At 46.1% G+C, this 23,503-nt stretch overlaps 1 protein-coding gene across 1 annotated transcript; it reads right to left on the bottom strand.

Moving 5' to 3' along the window:
- Positions 1-11: 11 nt before the first annotated feature.
- Positions 12-22,153, bottom strand: SCAMP5 (secretory carrier membrane protein 5). The gene is made up of 7 exons (XM_084642418.1): positions 22,015-22,153; positions 15,106-15,172; positions 14,556-14,684; positions 10,320-10,476; positions 7,222-7,323; positions 6,402-6,519; positions 12-4,979 (listed from the first exon to the last, which is right to left on the bottom strand). The coding sequence occupies exons 2-7, from the start codon at positions 15,110-15,112 to the stop codon at positions 4,785-4,787; spliced, it is 708 nt and encodes a 235-aa protein (XP_084498544.1). The 5' UTR covers positions 15,113-15,172; positions 22,015-22,153; the 3' UTR covers positions 12-4,784.
- Between the last annotated feature and the right edge of the window lie 1,350 nt (positions 22,154-23,503).

The following is a 23,503-nucleotide window of genomic DNA, read 5'->3' as shown; positions in this document are numbered from 1 at the left end:
TCACACCTTGCTTTAGAGAATTTTTGTTTATTGTTATTCTCCAGAATGACACTGATTTATCAGGACAGACACGGAATGACTCAAGGAAACAGCAGCTTTCTGAATAGTCACAAATGGTCCAAATATTTAACCATCCATCCAATTTGTTTTACAATTTAAAAAAACCCTGACTGTTGATACATTGAAAGGATTATATGGCACCATCACTACACTGAACTATGCTGAAATACACACTGGTCATAGAGGTTTTTCTGTTCTCTACTATCCAGCTGAACTCCGACTAGAACCTGTCATGCCAGAGCATTCTCTACTGTTTGTTACAGAAGCAAAACCCACCATGATGCAGTGCAAATTTCCCACAGAACCTTCTCAGAAAGCACATTATTAGATTCCAGACCACTTCGCCTTAAGACTGTTTATGTCACAGACTAGGCCATGCTCACAACCACCACTTGCCTCCACCGACAAATTAAAAGTTACATATGGCGTGCAATGTTCCAACTAGAGACTGGACTGAGCTAGAATCGTACATACATCCAGAAGTTTTGGGAGATGCTAGGTTGGATCTGAATACACAGACGTACACCCACCCCTCTAATTCTGGATCAGGGTTGAATCCAAAGAGCAATGGGACCTTTTATTCTCCAGGATCTTGTTTGGCTTGGTGTACTCCAAAGATGATGGAATTCTCCTGAGAGAAGATTGCTGGATTTCAGCCTTCAACCTTCGCCCGACACAGATCCAAGCACCGACTCTCCTCAGCCCACCTCTAGTTCGAACACTGAGCCTAATTCTTATCCAGCGCCCAAAGGGCTTTCTCTTACGATTTGAAGAGATTTGTTCTCATGCTGTTATGGAGCCCCATGTCCCTTTTCTCATTCTATGCCTGGCACTTTACTCCCAGGCTGTGAGGTTTATTATTTTATCTTTGTGTTACAAAGGTGGGCCTGAGTCAGTTCCGTAAATGGGGATGGCATATGGTGCTTTAGTGTAGTTAATCGTAGAATACCTGCTTCAATACAGCAGCATGTCCCTAATTATGACCATCTGAAACTCCACACTAGTTTAGCAAATTCTTTCCAGACAGAATTAGGAATAAAACTCCATTTTAACAGAGTGAGGAAATAGCTATAATATATTAACTTGTGAGTGTCTCAATTCATGAAATGTTTTTTATAGTGCCACAGCGCCGATCTGTGCACTTAAGAGTGTTGGCCTCTGAAAGTTGTTTCCAGGGCACGAGGATGAAGAGGACCAGAAATATTAATGAACATACCTCATCATTTAAAGAACTTGTGCTGTTTGCTGAAGTAGGTTTTCAAGTCCTCAGAAAATTATTCTATTTACTCCAGCAAGGATTCCATTTATTGTTGTGTTTTAATAAGACTTTGAGGCTAGCAAGAAATTTGCTGCTGGGAGGGGGAAAAATAAGAGAAAGGGAAAGGAATAGAGCTGTGAGAAGATAAGAGCAGAGCACCAGGCATCAGTGAGCTTTCAAAGCACCCATCTACACTGCAGTCTAATCCATGCAGGATTAACCAGTTTTTATTAGATCTACACAAGAGGCGAGTGGATTACTCCAGGTAGCCAATGAGCAGATGGTGGAGATTAGCTGAGGGATGAGCCCTGGAGAGCAAAGAGTGAAATATTTTCTATATAATACAGTCTTTAGACCAATGATAGGTCTCTGGAAAGACCTATGTTAAGTAGTAGGGGCTTTATGCTAGAGTTAAAATCTTAGCATACATAATTTAGTGCATAATAAGGTTGGACACAACGCACTCATGAGGTATAGACAAATGGACTGTGCTCACAGATTCTAATGTTTTGTTTTTCATTTAGTAGATACAGTTGGAAAGAAGATTGTGAGATTTACTTAACAATATTCATATTTTTAATAGGCATGAAACACTCCCAGTTGTGTGGTCAAGGAATCTAAATGCCACTGTTTGCAAGATAACAAAATACCTGCACCTCTCAGAATGGAAGTTGGGCCTACGATGCATCACTGTGGCTTAAGATTTTGTCATAGTAAAATTATGCGTAATTCACAGCACAATCACAGTAAAAACAGATAGTTTCACGCTATGGTCAGAGCAACTCTGTGGACCCTGCTGCTGTTTGCTTTGATATAGTCCTCTTTGGAACAGGTCTAGATCAAAGCTAACGAACTGTTAATCTGTGGCAACAAGGTCCACATAAATGGCAAAATTCACAGTTCTGTGCCAGTGATGATCACTGTGACATAATCATATCTTTATAGCCCCGCCTTTCGGAATTGGCTGGACACACGTAGAACATAAAACTCAAGACAGAGTGAGGAATCTCCAGACAAAAAGATAGAGAATGGGGGTTGCAGATTTGTGAGGAATTTAACTGTGTGAATACTTTATAGCCAATGAACTGTTGCTATTTTGAAGTAACACCCCCCTCACCCTACCTGCCAGCCAAAAAGCTACATTGGCATCCGATTTGCCATTGGAAATGCTGACTCCACCAATGGGCCAGAGCAGATTGTAATCTCATATTGGTGAGAATCTACTGTGAATCCTTTGATTTCATTGGAGTTTCTCCAGAGTTAGAGCAGTATCTAAACTCTTGGCACCATTCGGCTAGCAGTCACAGGTTAAGTACAAACAATAATTAAATCAAGGTACCGTATTCTGCACAGCTTCTGTCATCGGTGGCAGCCATACTGATGCATTCTGTGTCATTTTACTGAGGATCAGTCACATTCATAGATTTTGGGCATGTAATAGAGAGGAGGGTTGGCTAAAGCTGTATGTTTGTGTTACTGCGTGTTTTAATAGGTTGCCTCTCTTACTATGAATACAGAAGGCGAAATAATCACTGTTAATGTCTACATTCTCAACCAGGGGACTAACAGACCACAAGGTTTGGTAGAATACATTTTAGACTAGCTATAATTAATTGCACAATATTCAAAATCTGATTAAGTATATAATAGGCTCAGTGAAGGCTTCCTTTCCTCCATAAGATATATACATTTTTATCATACCTTTATTTCACAACCTTGTCAAAAGACAACTGGCTGCTGCAGAATTATTTAAGTTGCATCCTTAAAAAGGAAACTTCTTTATTCTTGGTTGGCTTTGCTGGAAAAAAATCATTCCTATCGGCATAATTCTTGCATATATATTTCATATACAGACATTATTAGACAGCTAAGAGAAAGGATTTTGATGGCCTGAAAAGCAGGGCAACTAGAAAACAAATAAGCTGTGGAATGTTGAGTCACTAAATTACAGGACCACCACTTGTCTGCTGCTACAGGTTTAAGACTTTGGGGAGCATTGATCAGGGAAGAAAGGAGATACTTGATCAAAGGGGCCTGATTAGATTAAATGTGAACTAATTTCCGATTATGGTTTGGTGAAAATCTGGCCTCCCTACTTAAAGTGCTTTCAAAGTCTAAAATGTCTCTCTCTAAAAATAAGCATATTTCACCCCTATTCCTTCCCAGTAACATCCATTGCCTCGGAGTCAAAATATTTTTCTTTTAACCGCCAGGGCTATAAATTCCACTCAGGATCTGAAATTGAAGTTGTTGTTTTCTTCTGCATTTTATATCAGCAAATGTGACAGTGCAAATTTAGTTGACCACTGCACCGACAATGTGCAAGATGTCTGAATCCAACTTGCTCTCCCCTAGCTGCATGGGGTTTTCAGGGCCAACAGGAGCAAACACTTAGACATTAAAGTTGGGATTAGCAAGCAAGCCTGATCCCAATGAATTTCAAGGGAAGTTGGGTACTTCACTCCCTTAGCTTCTGGTTTTCAAAGGAGCCTAAAACCAGCAGATGACTTGATAATTTGAAGGGCCAAATCCTGGTCACACTACTTACATAAGCAATACCATTGAAGCAATGTTTCTAGTAACAAGATTTGGCCCTTACTATGCCAAAGAGTAGATCTGTTGAAAAACACTGCACCAATTTTACAATCACTTTTCCCACCTGAACACCTTAAAAATATAGGGCTTGGAGTGTGGAACTCAGACCAGAGCTTTTGGAATGTACCAAAGTTTCACACTAAAGGGAAGGTCCACTACAATTCAAACAGGGCAAACTCCCAATACTGCCTTGGGGCCCTTGCTGTACAGTTACACACCAATACTGTCTTCCTCACAATACATCGAAGAATAAATGATTACAACACCATGTATTAGGAGAACCTGTTGTCTCTGAACCTAGGAGGGACGATATGGACTGGGAGCCCCTCCTGGCTTCAGAGAATTTAAGTGCCAAATCAGCTAGTAACTTGCTACAATAAAAATAATTCCTGGGATTGGATGAACTGGTACCAGTCCTCGCTAGAGACAGCCACTACTAGCCACACATTAGCAACTGGAAGTATTAGCCACTGGAACTCCCAAGTTGTTAGGGATCTTCAGTTTTGCTCTTGACATTTTGGTAAGCTTGTTGGGGTTTTATTTTTTTTGCTGATGTTATTACATACACCTATCACCACAGTAATTTAAAAATCACCACCGTACACTACTTCACAGGGGAACACAAGCACACAGTTACTACCACACAGCATGAGCGTCCTGCAGGTCAACTCACAGCTTCTTCAAAATGAGAAAAGAGAATCAGAAAAAAGAAAAAGAAAAAAGAAACCAACCCTGTTCTAGAGTAAATGGAAAAAATCAAGTATCTTACACTTCCCTTATTGAAATGCTTACACAGAACTGGCTCAGCAGTATTCTCCCTCTCCTCTCCCCACCTCCCCTCCCCACCCCACCTCAGGACAGAGTCTTCTGCTCACATCTCATTGGAATAGGTGTAGTTAGGAGTGGCAGAATACTGTGTTTCGTGCTGCATCGTGGCCCCTTGTGCAGCTCCGACTGCCGCGTTGTGCGCTGCCTGTTGTACATGCGGGTTCTTCCAAGCTCCCGTGGTCCACTCTTCCTGTGCTTTGCTGAAACTCCCTCCACTGCCCCGGTAAAATTTATGCACCTGTTTATTTAGGCAGGGTAGAGAGAAAAGAAATCACTGATTCACAGAGGCGAGCCCCCAACTATTGTTTTTAATTGTCTGGCTCACCTGACAGAACCTAACACAAAGTGTCCAATCCCGAGAGGTGCTGAGCACTGGCAGCTCCCATTGACTTCATGGGCAGTTGTAGGTGCTCAACCCCTCAGGATCAGGACCGAAACCGACAGATGTTGGAACGACAGCCCTGGAGACGGGGACGCTCCACACAACAGCCCTGGCGGTGCAACTCTTCTCACCAAAGAGGCTCAACCCTGGCCTAATGGGACCCACTCTGATGGGTGAAAGCAGTTCGTCCTCCATCTCCATTTAGTTTTTGCGCTCTACCATAGACGGCCAACAAGAGAAGCAAATTGACCAATTGGGACGGTAGTTCATGATGTGGGTGACTGTTCACTGGAAACCGTAATGAGACAATCAACTCAGTGCACATATGCCACCGATCAATCACCTGAAGGTAACTATGTTTGGTCACTATAGATTGGAACAGAAAACCTACCCTATTACAAGTCTTCCCCAGAGTCATTCAGTCCCCTCTATATCTATATTCCTAAGGCAGGAAACAGGATAGAACGAAAGTTGCATTTCATCAGACACCTTTCACAAACACCTACCTCATTTTCTAACCTCAAGAGCTCCCGCCCATCTTGCTAACCTCAGAAAACTCATGTCTGTGCTTCGGGGGATTAGAGAAGTTGTAATTAAGACTGAGCAACCCACACATCAAAGACAGGAAAAAAATAACGTGAAGGCTTTAAAAATCTCGTTCCTAGCTCTAAAACATAAAGATCACCATCAAGGAACCAATCACAGGGCAGCAGACCTCTGTAAGTGAGAATGAAGTTCAGGAACAGGAGAAACGGGAAGTTTGGGGCTTTAATGAAGACTTGAGTTTGGTTTATTTTAGATTCTTGCTAAACTTTTTAAAAATGCTAAAAATTTCTTACCAAACGTAAGAATTTCCCAAGGGAGCCCAAGCTATGCAAGCAACATTCCTATTTAAGTTATTCTTGCCCAGCTTCTAGGACGAACTGAGCAATAAGAGTTCTTGTCTGTTTTTTTTTTAAATTCAGCAGCCCACAGCCTGCATCTTGCCAGAGCCTAAGGAAACTCAAATCTCAGGGGTCAAGTCCTGTCCTAGATCTGACAGCACTAGATTTGGAGAAGTTCTAAGTTTGGCAAAAACAGTTGTTTCAGCCCTAAATGCTACAGTGGCACCAGAAATTGTGAACAAAGGGTTGCTCCTAACAGACCAAAGGATGGAAAGTACCCAGTGGAGCTCTCTCTAGAAACACCATGAAGCAACGAACATCCCAGCTTGACCTCCTCCCCAGAAGGCCACCCAGAAAATGTCACAATTTCGGGTCTCTAATCCAGCACTCATACCATACTGAGGGCAATGAAGGAGAAGACTGCCACGACTGTAAACATGATGGTGGGGATAAGCATCACCACAGCTGCACCCACACTGGTCCCAAAGAAGGATATTGCTGCGATCCAGCCACTGCAGGGAGATGAAAAAGGGCTCTGGTTAAACAATGGCATTGTTGCAGCCATGCATATCCAGTAGCTATGTTTTTTTACCCATTGGCTTTGTATGCTGCAAGTGGCAAACCTCACTCTAAAATGATTCTTCTCCCAAACTCTTCAGTATCTTGGATGACCCTTTCCCTGGCTGACAAAAGATAATGCTAAGCCATTCCTGAAACCAGCAAGCACTTAAAAAGGACCACCCCAAAGCCTCCTAAAAGAACTAGATAAGTTCATGGAGGATAGGTCCATCACTGGCAATTATCCGGGATGGGCAGGGATGGTGTCCCTAGTCTCTGTTTGTCAGAAGCTGGAAATGGGCAACAGGGAATGGATCACTTGATGTTACCTGTTCTGTTCATTGCCTCTGGGGCACCTGGCATTGGCCACTGTCAGAAGACAGGATACTGGGCTAGGTGGACCTTTGGTCTGACCCAGTATGGCCGTTCTTATGTTCTACCTCCTTCCTCAGCCACATCACATCCTTCATCACCCTTCTCCTCCCACTCCACTAATGCACTCCTTCCCTACTCCCACTTCTACCCACTCAATGTCCTGAACTAACTGAGCCAGGGGACTCTGGAATGTTTTTGTTCCTCCATCCTAAGAGGAGTCAGGTGTGCCTAGCACCTGAAGAGAAGAAAGGTTGAATGTGACAGATTCTTGTCTTCCTTACCAGACTCCCCAGCCAGGGATCCCCACCGCCTGGATAATGCTGATCACCAGCTGGGCCATGAAGGTGAAGAAGAAAGCCATGAAGCTGAAAGAACTGTCTGTCCTATAAGAGAAACAACTTATCGCCATCCTCCTCCTCACTGCTACCCATGTCTCAATCGGTACTCCAGCTGCACTCCAAATGGCAGCAAGGAAGCACTCGTCACCCTGAACACCCAGTATCTCTGCCACCAGCTCAGCTAAACAATCCCTTTTATTCCAGCAGAGATTTTTTTCCCCCATGATGTGACGGATGAGAATGGGGATGGATGGTCCAGTGCGAACAAGAGCTGCCCTCAAAGAATAGTCAGGATAGTGACATCACAGCATAAGGAAGGAGAAAGGAAAATGTGAGGGGCTCAAGCTGGGCAAACAGGCTTCTCTGGCCTTTAAGTTATGGCAGCAGGTAGATGGTAGGTCAGGTAGAGGGGGTCTGAAAGGTGGTAAGAGTTTCACATTCAGCCACGTGAAGCAGTCTGTGCTAACTCAGAGGGCAGAGCTTCCCCAAGGCTCTATGGGTACGTCTACACAGGGACAAAAAACCCGTGACTGGCCTGACTCGGGCTTGCAGCGCTTCTGGGCTGAAAAATCTGCTGCGTAGGCATTTGGGCTCAGGCTGCAGCCAAAGCTCTGGAACCCTGTGAGGGGTGGATAGCCCAGCTGGGGCCCTAACATCCACACAGCAATTTTAAACCCCATAGCCTGAGCTCCATGAGCCTGAATCAGTTGACCTGGGCCTGCTGCAGCCATGCTCAGGTCTTTTATCCCTGTGTAGACGTACCCTATATAGCTACATACATAGCCCTAATTACCATATTATTAGAGCACCTCATAGTTAGCAGATTTATCCTCAACACCCTTGTGAAGCAGTGAAGTATTATCCCCATTTTGCAGCTAGGAAATGGACAAAGTCACACCAGTCTGTGTCTGACTGGGGAATTGAACCCAGCTCTCCTGAGTCCATGTGCAGTGCCCTATCCACTGGACCATCCTTCCTCCTCGCAAGCAGGGTGGACAAAAAGAAATCAGTGATTTAAAAAAAATAAATAAAATCTTTTTTTTATTTTGTTATTTAAATTAAAAATAAACCTGTTTAAAATGAAATTGGCTAAGGACTAAAGTTATTATAAGCTCTTAAAACAATAAAAAATAACTAAGCTAAATCCATAAGCCTGTATCAAAAACTGAGTTAAAGGCTGTTTTTCTGTATTAAGAAAGAATCAGGGGGACATCATCTAGCTTTTGAGGTCAAGCTTTATAAATATGGCACAGTAGATCATGTACTGTATTAACGGCTTGTTTTGTTTAATAAAGTAATTTAATATGCTGTTCTGAGTGTTAAATTCAGTTCCAGTTACCATCACAATGCAGCTTGACACAAATCAAGAGCAAAAAGTAAATTATCTGGCAAATATGCAATATACCATTTACCATTTTCTAAGATACTAAAATGTACAATGAATAAGAATCTGAAAATATTAAGCTATATAACTGCTTAAATACACGTATATAGTTATAGCATACCCTCCTAGGTAGCAAAAAAGATGTACCAAAACTAATGTAAAGGTTCTATTTAGTTGTAAGTGAACATGTTTTAATGGTTATACCTACCAATGAGAATGCACCTCTCTTTAGAAAATGACTGAAGTACAAATGGAAAAGTTGATTAAAATTATTAACTCAATGCTTTCCACTTGGTGATTTAAAATCACATTGATTTAAATCAGTCCACCCTGCTCTCAAGTAGGGAACTAATGAAGCATTCAGCAAGCTGCAGGGGACTGCTAGAATGGTGTACTTTACATTTGGTGATGCGTGGATTGCTTTAATCTGCACACATAACCAATACAAATACATGCTATCCACCCCCAAAAGGTTTGTAAAAGGAGCCTCTAGTAGAAAGAAAATATTCACCACCAAAAAAAAAAAAGTGTCAGATCTCCCCTGCAAGCTGGGGCTGCAGAGAACTGAGTTTCTGGAGCTAGTGTGTTCTCTACTACAAAGAGAGGTCCACAGAGCCACATCTCTTGAGGTAAAGGGATAGTTGGATACCCAACAACTAGTGTAAACTGCCACAGCTCCATTGACTTCAATGGACCTTTGCAGCTTTACACCAGCTGAGGATCTGTCTTCAGGTTTCCTGCGAATGAATCTAGTGTCAGGAAAAAGGAATTTGAAAGAACCTCAACTTCCAATACCTCTTCCCTCACACTTTTGCATCGTGGCCCAATGAGACCTGAAAGTCAAAGAATGAACCTTAGAATTAAAGGCCCTGATTCAGCAAGATACACAAGCATGTTCCTACTTTCTGTTGACTTCACCGGAACAAATCACATGCTTAAAATTAAGCGGGAGCTTAAGTACATTGCTAAATCAGAGTCAGAGAAGGAGCTGTTTAGCTGCTCCCTCCTCTTTCTCTCGGGACTGAAGAACCCTTTGGTTATTGACTCAATGCAGAGGATCCTAGAGTCAGAGAAGCGTGCTGTAAATGCTAGGATTGCTGGAACCCTGTAGTTCTTAGCTGGAACGAGGGGGCTGTGATGTTAGGAAGAAGCACTTGCAACTCATCTAAATATTGACCTATCTTCCCATCTCCAGTTCTAGTATCAGAGAAGGGCTCTCAGAGTTTCTCTGATCCCCAAGGCATTTCTCTTTAGGAGCCTCCACATTCTGCAGCAAAAGCACAAAGTCTGTCAACTTGACAGAAACAGAGCTGGAATGTATCCATTCATTATGCACTGTGCCTGTGGACTCTAGTTCAAGTTACCATGTGATAGAACACAGCATTCAAAGTTTTCTGTTCACATATACTTCCCAATCTCCCATGACTCACTAACAAGAACTCCACTCAGAGAGAAAATATATATTTGATATATTAGTCTTTATGGAGAGCTGAGATCTTAATCCTGAAATCCAAGTTTTCAAGGTAGGAAAGTAAAGTTAAAGGTGGGAAGGGAAGGGAAGGATTCCCAAATAGAGGTGACCAAGTCTAAGCATTGGTTATTCATGAGAAGAAAGGAGAAAGACATTGAGAAGCTGTGCCCAGCTGTGACCACTTACTTGAAGGCTTTGTAAATAGGTCTAAACCAGCAGACATAGGAGCAGGGTGTAAAGAGCAGGAGCCAGAGAATTGCCAGTCCAAAATTAACAGCTGCACCGCCTCCAATCAGCCATGCGAGGCAGCCAATCAGATTCACTGCCAAGGTGATGCTGTTCACTGCAAACATATACATACAGACACACAGAGGGAGCAAAGTAGCACACTGCAAGAAAGTAAGCTGTGACTGAAGGGGCCCTTCAGATGGCTACGTCCATGGGGTTCAGAAATGTTCAGGCAGGTTTAATCAAAGGGTGGGATTTTGTCTTCAGTTTTATTCTTCTTCTCCCGTCTATAATTGTCACAGTTACTACACCCAACAGGCTCCCTGGAGCAATGGTTCCAAGCTAGCCGGAGCAGGCTGGCATCTATGAACCTTGGCCCAATTGTGGGTTCCCTGCATATGTCACCCATTACAGGAGGTGAGAGTCTGGGGGTGGCGGAAAAGTACAATCATCTACGAGTTGGAGTAACTGAAACACAATTATCTTCTCTCTTGCCACCAAAGGATGATAATGAGAGAAGTAAAGGAAGCTCCTCACTTGCCACCAGCAATGGCTTCTAAAGGGAGTGAGCTGCCAGGCGAGTTGGACCAAGCAGCCAAGCTGCCTTTCCCAGGACAAATCTGCTTGAGCCATTGGACACCAACTGACTGATTCTGAGAACTGAAGTCACAAGTTCCTGGCTGGTCTATGGCACATCCAGATCAGTTCAACAGGAAAAATATTTCTCCAATAAGATACTAGGACGCTAAGTGATACAGGCCTACTACAATGAAGGGAACCCTACCAGAGACTAGACAATGCAGAGGAGAATCTGTCATCTGCATTCCTGTGCCTCAGAACTTCAGGATGAATCTTTGTTTCAATCAAAATTAACACCCTCCCACCAACCAATGTAATGGAGCAGCCAGCTGGTATGCTTCGCTGTACAAGATGAAAATGTTCAGCCAACCCAGTGATCTGACTGGCAGGACATCCACATGTGCATTACATCATGCAGCACTCAAGGACATCCCCTCACTGAGGCCCCCCCAGCTTTTTTTTTTTTTTTTTCCTTCTTCCAGGGGATGGTTTGGACTCCTTTCTGACACGTCTTCTCCCCAGGAAACAGGCTCACCTAAAGGGTCTCCTTGGACAGCACGTTAATAGAAACAATCTCAACAAGTTCAACAGAGATGTGGTGTTTGTGCTTTTGCTTTTCAAGGCTTGAGAACAAAAAGGGGCCTATTAAATACAAGTGTAATGAGTGCAGCCAAATCAGGGATGGGGCATCAAAGTGACTGCACATCTCCCTCCCGGCACCCAGCAAAATACACTTAACAGAATAATTTGTCAATTTCACTATAACAGCCTCCCTGAATGAGGAAGGGGAAAGCCAGCACAGCTCCAGACTCCTAGCAGGACACAGAACCAAAGCTGAAAACTGAGCAAGGCAGCAGGGTGGGAAGTCCATTGGAGGAGATAGATGTATGAGTTAAAAGCACAAGCACCCAGTCCCTTTGGTGCTGATTCAGCTCCTTCTAACCTGCACTTGGAGCACACACCACTCCCCAGGGAAGGCTGCTTCAGTGCAACACTCCATTTTGCTTTCAATGTTCAGAGAGAACACCTGATAAGGAACAGGGGTCATCTTAAAGGCAGGGGCTGCCCGGCGCCCGCTCCCACAGACCCTGTATGTGTCATCCAATCACCCAGTAGTATCCCCCCCGCAAGGAGGAGGATGGAAATGTTCATTAACAGCTGCTCCTCTCCCTGCTTCCATCCCACCCCATCTCAGAACTTCTACCTAAAAAAATCATCTGCACTGTTCTGGTTTACATAGCAGCAAACTCAACAGTAAAGCTTCAGAAACAGCATGGGTGTGGGGAGGGAAGGGAGGGACACAGATGGAACAATCTTTGATCTCATTTAAAAAAGGGTAGTGACTTCAGTCACTAGGACTGTCACCGCTACCCAGAAGTCCTCAATTTAGGCACAGGTCAGGTGGAGTAGCCATGCAAGCTTCTTCGCCAGGAGTGCTGTAACCTCAACCTGGAAGGATTTCCTCTGGGAACAAGTTTAGTTTCCAAGGGCCATTCAATCCTTGGCTTCTCCACTGGGCTAGCCAGTAAAGGGGCCAAATCATGCCAAATGCAGAGGTGGTTTCTCAGAAGTGAATTTCTGATTAAACAACATTTCCTGCGTACCCCAATTTGTTCGGGCAGTTGTGACACTGACTCTCAGCATTGGCCGGGTTTCCTAAGCTCCACACCAGGCTTCAGAAGGGGGAAAAAAACACACCTGAAGGAAGAGCAGCCCAAAGGGGGTGTAAAACCTATTTTCTTCCCCTCATAGGGAAGCCTGCCACTCTGTCTGCTTTACTTGTCCACAGGTCAAACTAGTAGATGGTCCCTATCCAAGGGAAATCTATTCCAGCTGCCAGCTAGTTGCATCAGTGGCATTAGGAACTACCCAAGGGACCACAGCTTGGTGGAGAGCACATCACACAGCAGCTGCAGAAGGGGTAGGTGAGGTTTGGCTCTGAGGAAAGCCTCAAGCACCTGCACCTTGGGGAGCAGGGTACTGCAGAGGTTATACTTTTTGGCTGGGTGAAAGAGACCGCACTTTGCATCAGTGGCCCTGTACACATTAATTTAAAGTGGCATTTCAGCTTCAGAGGCAGCCATGCTGCTTTGGGCTGGATGTGGAATTTGCAAACTGGGAAATGGGGGAGTAGTGACCTAAAACACCGGGCTGGAGGACAGCTCCATGGCTTCCACCTCAATCTGGCTCAAATTCCTGACTCAGGAGGGCCCTGGCAGGAGTCTGGGTGGTGAAAAAAAAAAGAGGCTCTCCATTTGCAGAAACCTTGCATGGGTTTTTTTGGCAGAGAAGGGAGCATCCAAGCACAGATATCGCTGCAATATAAAACTCAGATGTGTGCTGGCATTTCCCAAGTGATGAGCTCTCTGGCTGAGGGAGCCTGACAGGGAGAAAATCAGAGCAGTAAATCCTTCAGCAAAGAGAAGCTTGTTGGCTGATCTGTTCCACCTCAGGGCAGGCTCTGTGAGGGAGCAGAGTTCATGAGTGGTCTATGGTTTGTGACATGCACATGATCACCTAGAGCAGGGGCGGGCAAACTTTTTTGGCCTGAGGGCCACATCAGGTTTCTGAAATTGTATGGAGGGCCGGTTAGGGGAGGCTGTACCCGCTCCCATCCAACCCCACCCTGCTTCTTGCCCCCTGACAGCCCCACCGGGACTCCTGCCCCATCCAACTCCCTTTGTCCCCTGATGGCCCCCCCGGGACTCCTGCCCCATGCACACACACCCCCCACTCCCTGTCCCCTGACCAACCCTGGAACCCCTGCCCCTGACTGCCCCTAGCCGCCCCATCCAACCTCTCCTCTCCTTCCTGACTGCCACCCTGGGATGCCTGCCCCATCCAACCACCCCTGTTCACAACCCCTGCCCTCTGACTGCCCTGACCCCTATCCACCCCCCCACCCCCTGACCACCACCTGGAACTCCCCTGCCCTCTATCCAATCCCCTCCCTGCTCCCTGACCGCGCTGCCCAGAGCGCCAGGACAGGCAGCCACACTGCCCAGCTGGAGCCAGCCAAGCCACCGCGCAGCATAGGGCTGCTGCTAGAGCACTGCGCCGCTGGCTCAGGCTGCGGGGCAGGAGAAACAGCAGGGGAGGGGCTGGGGGCTAGCCTCCTGGGCCAGGCGCCGAGCAGGAGGGTCCCGCAGGCCAGATGTGGTCCGTGGGAATAGTTTGCCCACCTCTGACCTAGAGGGTTGGGGAGGACTCCCTGAGACGAGTTCTATGACTGGCGCCAGCAGAGTTAAAGCTAGAGATGAGCTCAAGCCTTTCAGAAAACCAGATCCCAATGGGAACCCAAACACTGTGACTGGGGCCTCTTTATAATGGCCCAGCCCAGAACCCCACTCCCCAGATACGGAGAAGCTGAGATTTGGAGCTGAATGTCAGGACCCAGATCCCATCACTAGTTTAAACCTCTTCAGAAATATGCAAGAGGCAAAAAGTCCCTAGACTCTGGGGCAGGATGATGATTCCCTTAGTGCCACTCTGTTCTTTACACTAACACTTCTAGAGAAGAGCATTCAGAGAAGCAGGCATGTGCATTTCTCTCTCGACCCATCTGATCCTTTCCCCTCCCGCAGACACAGGGTGCCTGCCCCAGGGATGACTCACACATCCAGAGGTAGTAAAGGCGCTTGGCCATGGTGCGATGCTGTGGTGGAATGTCATCATCAAAATCCTGGTAGAAACATGGCTTCAAGGGGATGAATCTTGGAAGCGGAGGAAAATTGTTCACCTTTTCTATGACAAGAGATAAAATATGTATCACTGAACAGAACCCAAAGCAAGTCTCCGTTCCTCCAAACGGATCTGATGTTGCTGATTGGTTAAAGTGCTGATCTAACCTGAGCAGTGACTTTGAAAGTGGCCTAGTGGGATTACGTGTTTGTGTCTCACCGATTTCCAGATCAGATTTGCTCAGTTTATAAGTAAAAAAAGATGATTTCCCCTCATTGCCAGCCTTGCAACTCAGCCTGAGCTCTGACAGTCCAGCTGGGCTCTTTCTTTCCACACACAATCACCAGGAATAAAGATCATGCAGACCAAATTATACCCTTTGTGACACATGAGCCCACTGAAGCCAATATGTTACCTTCGTTAAAGCACTAAGCCCTTTAATAGAAAAAACAGTTCTACAAGAACCAGCAGAGATTTTCCTTACCTGCCATGGTGTCTGTCCGTCTCTACTCCGCAGCTAAGTTAGTGAACAGCTCGCACCTCTGCCAAAACTGGAAGAAATCAAAAGACAGTAACGACATTAAGGAAACAGACACTGAGAACAACAGGAAATAATGTTTCCTCTACGTTCAACCACCTCCCAGGATTTACTCTGTTACCGGAAGTTCAAATGTCCTAACACCATAATCCTTCCCCACCATCCCACCGATTCAAGCCTGGGGAAATTCATGTAGTCTCTTGGCATTTCTCCAATGTAGATCCTCTCCAAATTAAGGGAGTATATTGAATCCTCTCCGGCCTCCTCCTCCTCTCCCCCTCCAAAAACCGCAACAACAACAACACAACTGGCTTCGCTGCAACAGTACCTGGGATGATCCTCAGACAGAAAGATCCCTGTTACCTTCAATCAACATGAAAATAACCCCCAGTACAGTACCCCTTTACAGAAATAACTGGCTCCCAGGGACAGTGCTATAATAAGGCATGGTTGAATTTCCCATTGTTTATGCTATATTTTGTGTGTGTGTGTGTGTATATCCCTTCATTTTCAATTTTTATTTAATTTTTCCTCGGAATTTATCTGTGTTTATTATTACAACAGCAAAAACAGGTGCAAAAAACTTAATTTTTCTAGGCAAATATCGGGGTTTATTTTGGTTGATGGAAGGACGGGGGGAAAGTATTCAGTAGATTAATGCTTTGATTAACAGAATTCAGTGTGGTTTGCTGCAGAACTAAAACAGAACTCAAAACAGAATGCCACCTCTGAGTTTAAGAAAACAATATATCTCTAATCCCCAAACAGTTTACTGTTGCAGACTTAGAACTATTAGCCTATAAATATTTACATTTAATAATTGCGCCACACCATTTGAGGCACATATACTCAACTTCATCCTTTTCTCCAGTTTGTTTTTTTAAACTTTCAAACATGTCCTTGAGTTCTGAAATGTATTCTGATACAGATTTTTGTGTGTCACCATTTTAGTGTGTCAGATCTTTACAACATTATCTGCTAACAGCTTGAAATGTGTACATGGTAGGCATGAGATTCATCAGTTTGTTCAGGTGTGCATGCACTTCAGAGCTTGTGTGCGTGCCTGTTTGTTTATTGTGTTCATCTTCTAGACTAACACACAGCCTTCCTTCAACAGGCAGCTTTGCATATATACGCAGACTAATACATTATCATAATACATATATCTCATTCATATATCGTAATACATATATCTCATTCAATATATTGTATGTTTTCCTAAAAAACAAGTTATTTTTTATATATTTGAATGATCCAAAAGTAGGGTGAAAATCAAAAATACTTTTTGTAAAACCTGGGATTTTTGGGGGGTAAAAAACGGGTAAACTGTAAATGAAGGGGCTTATATATTAGACACACGTCTCTACAGTATTTATGCATATACGCAGATCTATTGTTCACCCCTGGGAAAGCCATTAGTGTAGCCCACTGGCTACAAAGGCCTAAAACACGTATGCCAACTAAAGTGCTGGCTGCAGCCAGAAGAGTAAAAGCAGATTCAGCAATGTGGGGCAGGGAGAGGCTTAGGCCTGGTCTACACTAGCCCGGTAAATCAATCTAATTTATGCAACTTCAGTTACATACTGAAGTAACTGAAGTCGACGTAATTAGATCCATTTATCGCAGTGGCTTCACTGCACTGTGTTAACGGGAAAGCGTCTCCTGTTGACTTCCCTTGTGTTTCTCAGGGAGGTGGAATACACAAATCGATGGGAGAGTGCTTTCCCATCGATTTAGCGTGTCTTCACCAGACCCTTCATCAATTGCAGCAGTGTGGATCTACCGATAAGTGTAGACGCCCTCCTACTCAAGTGGCCTATATCCACCTGTAGTCTATTCCAAGGACAGACAATCAGGCTGGAGAGCAGGACAGAGACACATTCAAAACACCGAGCCTACCACTCTCTAATCCATGGGAGTAGTCCAGTGAAGCACCAGGGAGCACATTGTTCAGTGTTTGCTAGAAGCTGGGAATGGGTGACAGGGGATGGATCACTTGATGATTACCTGAGCTGTTCATTCCCTCAGGGGCACCTGGCATTGGCCACTGTCAGAACACAGGATACTGGGCTTGACGGATCTTTGGTCTAACCTAGTGTGGCCATTATTATAGCTCTCTGGGAACAACCAGCTCAGCTCTTGTAGCTTGTCATGGAGTCACCGGGCAAAGCTCTGGAACTACTCCATACGAAGCCAGTCAGGACTCTGGGGGAGCATGCCTCCTCTCTGTGAGCATACTGTCTCCAGGACAAGAAGCTTACACAGCTTTGATCTTCCTGAGTCTGACCTCGGAGCATTCAGCATCTCCTTCCACACCTTGCGCTTCCCACAGCGAGGCCGCACAGGCAGGGCTCCTGGAGAAGCCAGTGGGTCCTGCACCCCAATTCCGCAGTTAGACGTGACTCTCAGCCAGCCAGTAAAACAGAAGGTTTATTAGACAACAGGAACATGGTCCAAAACAGAGCTTGTAGGTACAGGAAACAGGAGCCCTAAGTCAGGTCCATCTTGGGGCCAAGGAGGCCAGAGCCCCACCTGGGCCCCCCTCCATTTCCCCAGCCAGCTCCATACTGAAACTCTCCAGCTCCTCCTCTGGCTTTTGTCTCTTTCCTGGGCCAGGAGGCCATCTGATCTCTTTGTTCTCCAACACCTTCAGTTGGCACCTTGCAGGGGAGGGGCCCAGGCCATCAGTTGCCAGGAGACAGGGTGTCGGCCATTCTCTGTGCAGACAGCATCACACTGTCCCTCTAGGGCTCTGCAACAATCACACAGCTTATCCCCCCCGCCAAGATACTTAAGAACTGCACAGGGGAAACTGAGGCATCCATACAATATTCAGAGAAAACATTATGAATATTCCCACTTCATCACATCGCTACACAACAATCACAAGTTTGGGTTTGTATTTTCCTAGAGACGGGTAAGAATCAAAGCCCAGACTGTGAGTAGTTTGAAATCCTGATCCAGGGACATGCTGTGGCATAGGATATCACCAGAATAAGACAATGAGCAGTGGAAAGCAACACAAAGTTGTATCATCCTCAACTTACTTGCATTCAGAAATTAAAGTGCTTGGGAACGTTTTTGCTTTATAAAGTGCACCAAGTTCTGGGCACATGCAGAGTTTAAAAAACAATACACTGTAAAATAAATGAATAAATCTCAAATGCCTTACACTAGGCCCTGAAGGTCAGCAGACTTGGGCTTGGTTAGAGCAACTGGGGGAGGAGGTGGGGAAGGAGGAAAAGGAATGAGAATTCTAGAGTCAAGGGCCATCCACTTAGAACACTGTGTCCCCAGGCGTTTAAAGGTATGGGCTGACTGCTCAAGGACCCATAGTGACCTCCGCTACTACTGCTGTGCATAGGGAAGGAAAGTCTCTCTCAGGAAATTAGATTAATAGAGCTACAGGTACACACAGGGTATTAGAAATTAGTATAAGCACCATGAACCGCACCCAGAAGGCAGAGCATTTGTCAGAACACCGGTTTAATATACACACACCAAGGTTGCCAAATAGGTCAGTCGCCACATGGAGCACGTGTCTGCTGAAGTTGTAGAGCTCTGAACTAACTGCATCACAGCTCAAATAGTCTAGCTCCCACAACGTCCTCATATGTACACTGAGAAAGAAATGGGAGCACACAGACCCTTGACTAGAACCCCACTTAAGCCTGCACATGAGCCCACAAGACAGGTAAGCCATTGCTTCAAAACACCTTCTGGGATCCTTCCAGAGAGGAAAACCGGAAGCACTCAAGAGCGGTACTATCCACCCAATCATGGCTTTCAGTCAGCTAAACAAAACCTCACAGATAATGGTACCAAAGGCTGCAGGCAAATCTAAAAGAAGCAGGATAAAAACCTGCCCTTTGACCATCATTAGGCAGAGTTTGCTCACCAACTAGGCTGCAGTAGTGTCAATTGTATGTCACACTACCCAACCCAAAAGCCAGATTGAAAGGGATCAAGGAAATCTAAGGGACTCCAGGTGATACCAAAGCTGCACTAGCGAGATTCTTAATTGTAGCAGAGGCCTAACCACCACTCACTCGAGTTACACTGACACCTTGCCCTCTCACAGGGAGGCATATTCTCAATAACAGACCTGGTACCTGTTTGATTTCACTAACAATGAGGGACATATGTTCATCTTGTAGGTCTCTGTCTGAAGCTCTCCCAGCGTATCTCCTTGGTGAGCTTCAAAGTGATAGTGCTTAAATGCTATAAAAAAAACCCATAAATAGATATGTACAAATAGCACCTTATTATTAAGTCCTTGTACCAATGACAAGCTGGACCTAAATTTTGCAGCAAGACAGCTTCATTAACATTTGTAAAAAAGTGAGGTTTCATTGAATTAAGTATGGAAATAAGTCAGTTCCGCAGCTCCCGTATTATTTGGATAAGAAGCTCAATTGGATACCATCTCCACGTTTTCAATTTTTACCATGCTGTAGATTTTTGAATCTACAAGAAGAGGTAGACAGAAGAAGAGATGGACTGACAACATAAAAGAGTGGACAGCAATGGACTGCGCGGAGACTGAAGCACTGACACACAATCGTCAGGAGTGGAGACAATTGGTTGATTGCTCATCAGTGATGGTGCCCCAACGACCAATGTGGTTATTGGAGTGATGATGAGATTTTTGCATAGAAAACAGAAGAGCATCACAGAATGTGCCAGGGGAAAGTGAAGTCCTGATAGCTGGTGCTTTTGGCACCCAGGAGGATGCAAAAGAAAGTCTGGCATTGGGGATCACACACACTGCTTCGGCATTTCTGCCAAGATGAGTAGCTGAGGCCTCTGACTGCATGTGCCCAAAACACAAGACACACTGGGCCTGATTTTTAAAAATAGATGAGCACACGTAGCTCCACTTGGAGACAGTGGGAGTCGGCGCTACTCAGCAATTCCAAAAGATCAGCCCCAAGGGTGCTCAAGTTAAGTGCCCCATCACTGATGCACAGAAAATTAGCAAACATTTACAAAAACCCTAGCACACAAATCTGTAAAGCCCCTTTAGTGATCAAACCCAAGTATGGGGCTTAAACTGACACTAAGTCACTTTCACATAAACAAAGTCACCCAACACAACCATACAAACCCAGTCTATTGTCCCCTTCACCTGCACATCTAGTACAGCTATTAAGTTCATGCTCGGACAGTCAGCTTGCTGAATATTCTAGTCCCTCTGTTATTATTTGTGGTAAAAGTGCAGATGAGACAGGGTCATTTTCACCAATGGGGCCTATCTAGCCCTCCATGCGCACAGACAAGGCCCATTAGGTTAACTAAGAGTGATGAAAAGTTAAACAAATACACAACACATATTTGGGACAATATCCTAGCCCTCCTGGAGCCAATGGACATTTTGCCATTGACTTTAATTGGACCACCATTTGGCCTTCATAAAAAAAAGTAACGGACATTTTCTCTTTATGAAGTGAAATTCCCACTACTGCCTGCAGATCAGTTGCATGTGGGCTCCACATTCTCAACATCAGGGCCCGGTTTTTCTGTATAGACAATACTATACACAAAAAAGCACTCTGTGAATCTATCCTAAACATTTATCTGACATGGCTAACACCTCCAGCTCCCTAAAATGTGACATACTGGGTGGTAATAGGGCTTACACTAATTCACACTTTCCCCTTGATAGAGAAACACATACAAGTGAGAAAAAGGACCATAAAAATATGCAGGTACAATATCTTCTCCCACAACCCTGCCATTCATCTTCAGGGAGGACTGTGGTGGAGTTTTCACTGGAATATTCAACTCCTCTCTCTCCTGCAATAGGGAGGTCTGTGGTGAGAGTCACTGGGATATTAACCCACCTCCCACATGCAGTAGGCACAGAGTCCCAGTGTATTTCACCCGGGGAGCATTAATTCACCCGCCTACCACTTTAGGAAGGAATTTTCTCTTGCATTGTAATTGGAGCTGGAATCAAGACACAAGACTCACATCTGGTTAGCCAGTGCCCCAGCATGCTAAGGCATTCAGATCTAGGGTTTTGGTTCAGCACATTATAAAGATGGACAAAATACAAATCCAAGTTCCAATTTCAAAACACCGCACAACAGCAGCAAAGTAGGTTTCCTCCACTTGGGCTCATCTTTCATTGCAATACACAGGACAGTTACTCACTGCATGTTAATAAACAAGCCAGTTGGGCATTCCACTGATTAGGTCACTGTGCAGAAGGCAATCAGGCCTTCAAAAAAAAAATCCCTGCACACTGAGAGAGAGAGAGAGCTATTAAGTGGTGGAAGGCCCCTTCGCATGTGCACACACACCCACAGAGGGGGACAGAAGGCCCCTTTGCATACACACACCTGCAAGGGTATTTTTGTTCGTTTGCATGTATGTGGACTTGCACACACGCACAAGAGGAGTGGTGGGTGGCCCCTTTGCATGCAAGCACACGCAAGGAAGGGAGACCCTGCCGAACACACACACACACAGGGGAAATGGACGGCCCGTTCGCATGCGTGCTGGTGCACACACACACAGGGGGGGGGGGGCGGCATATTGGCAGACACGCTCCCGCACGGACTGGGGACTGCACGGCCCCTTCTGGGTGCCTGCATGCAGATGGGCTGGGGGGGCACAAGACACCCCCCCCCGGGCACGGACGCGCACCCACGGGTGGGGGGGCGCAAGGCCCCTTGGCACTGGCGCGCACCGACGGGTAGGGGGGTGCAGGGCCCCTTGGCACGCGCATACTGGCAGCGGCACAGGGGCAGCCCCAGCCCGGCCGAGCCCCGCAATGCTCGGCCAGCGGGGCTGGAGCCGCCGGGGCCCGGCTGACGTCACGGCGAGGCTGACAGGGCCCGCGGGACTCACCTCCCTGCAGCGCCCGTGCAGTGCAGAGCGTCAGGCCCCGCAGCCCTTCCCCGTCCCGGGCAGGAAGCTCCGGTTCCGCGCCCCACAGCTGCCGCCGCCTCCTGCCGCAGCGACCGCGGCTCGCGCCTGGCTCCGCCCACTCACGCGCCCACCCCCGCCAGGGGCGGGGCCCGCAACTGTCGCGAGACCCAGAGCAGCCCGGCGGCCGCTGTCCAGGGTCCTGAGCCCGGTGGCGGCGCGGAGTCCGATCCCCACAGCCCGGGCTGGCTCCGGCGGCGCCCAGCGCGAGGGGAAGGGGGCGCAGGGGGGACCAGGCTCTAATCTCCGAGGCGGGAGGGTCCCCCAGGCGCTAGGGCACAGGGGGTACCGGGCTCTAAGGGGGGCAGAGGTGACCAGGCTCTGAGGAGGGTGGGGTGCCCCAGGCTCCAGGGGGGAGAAGGTACCGGGCTCTGAGGGGGCCAGGAGGGACCAGGCTCTGAGGGGGGGAGGCCCAGGCTCTGAGGGGCCGGGGGTACTGGACTCTGAGGGGGGCAGAGGTGACCAGGCTCTGAGGAGGGTGGGGTGCCCCAGGCTCCAGGGGGGAGAGGGTACTGGGCTCTGGGGGGGGGGGCAGGAGGGACCAGGGTCTTATTGGGATGGGGTGCCCCAGGCCCTTGGGGTGCCCCAGGCTGTGAGAGGGGCAGGAGGGCCAAGCTGTGGGTGGAGCAGGGGGGCCCTGGCCCTAAGCGGAGCAGGGAGCACAGAAGGGCCTACTGGTCTAGGGGTGTCAGGCTTTAAGATAGGCAGGGCAGGCTGGAGGCCCCAAAATTATACCACTACAGGATTCTCCAGTATCTTTCAATCTGTTTAGTTTATCAAAAAGAAGACTGAGAGATTACTTGATTATAAGGTATAAATACATTCATGGGGACTGTGAAGCTTAATTCCATCACATTTATAAATGGTTTTTAAGATTTTCAGATGGAAGGTGCCATAGAAAATCAATGTATTATTATTATTAATAATTATTATTAATACAAGAACGATCAAAATTATTGAAATATGTATTTAGAGTCCTCAAACACCACAGCAACACCAATGTAACATGTAGTGTTTGCACCATTCATGTTGATTGCTGTTGATTATTTTATTTTATTTTTGTAATTGTGATTTGGTGTTTAATCAAACAGAGATAAACAGCTCAGACAATAGGAACTATAACAACTCTCACACACATATTCAGTGACTTTATGGAATGCTTCCATTGGAACTATGCAGCAGCATAATGCTTAACTCACTTCTTCTGACAGCAGTGCAATTCCTAGGCAGAGATAAAAATAGTAGGCATGACACACAAAGTAGTCATTTTTCAGAGTGGTAGCCATGTTAGTCTGTATCAGCAGAAAGAACGAGGAGCACTTGTGACACCTTAGAGACTAACAAATTTATTTGAGCATAAGCTTTCGTGGGCTAAAGCCCACTTCATCAGATGCATGTAGTGGAAAATATA

The sequence above is a fragment of the Lepidochelys olivacea genome (genome assembly GCF_965140295.1).
Source record: "Lepidochelys olivacea isolate rLepOli2 genome assembly, chromosome: 10".
Lineage (NCBI taxonomy): Eukaryota > Metazoa > Chordata > Testudines > Cheloniidae > Lepidochelys > Lepidochelys olivacea.
Note: the sequence above shows the minus strand (reverse complement) of the source record. Positions and strands in the feature narration are given on the sequence as shown.

Bases quoted from the DNA above. Each gene is read 5' to 3' on its own strand.
- SCAMP5 (XM_084642418.1), bottom strand. The intron at 10,477-14,555 runs GTGAGTCATCCC...ATATGTTTGCAG, and splicing joins CCTTTACTACCTCTGGATGT to TGAACAGCATCACCTTGGCA. The intron at 4,980-6,401 runs GTATGAGTGCTG...CTAAATAAACAG, and splicing joins CCTTCATTGCCCTCAGTATG to GTGCATAAATTTTACCGGGG.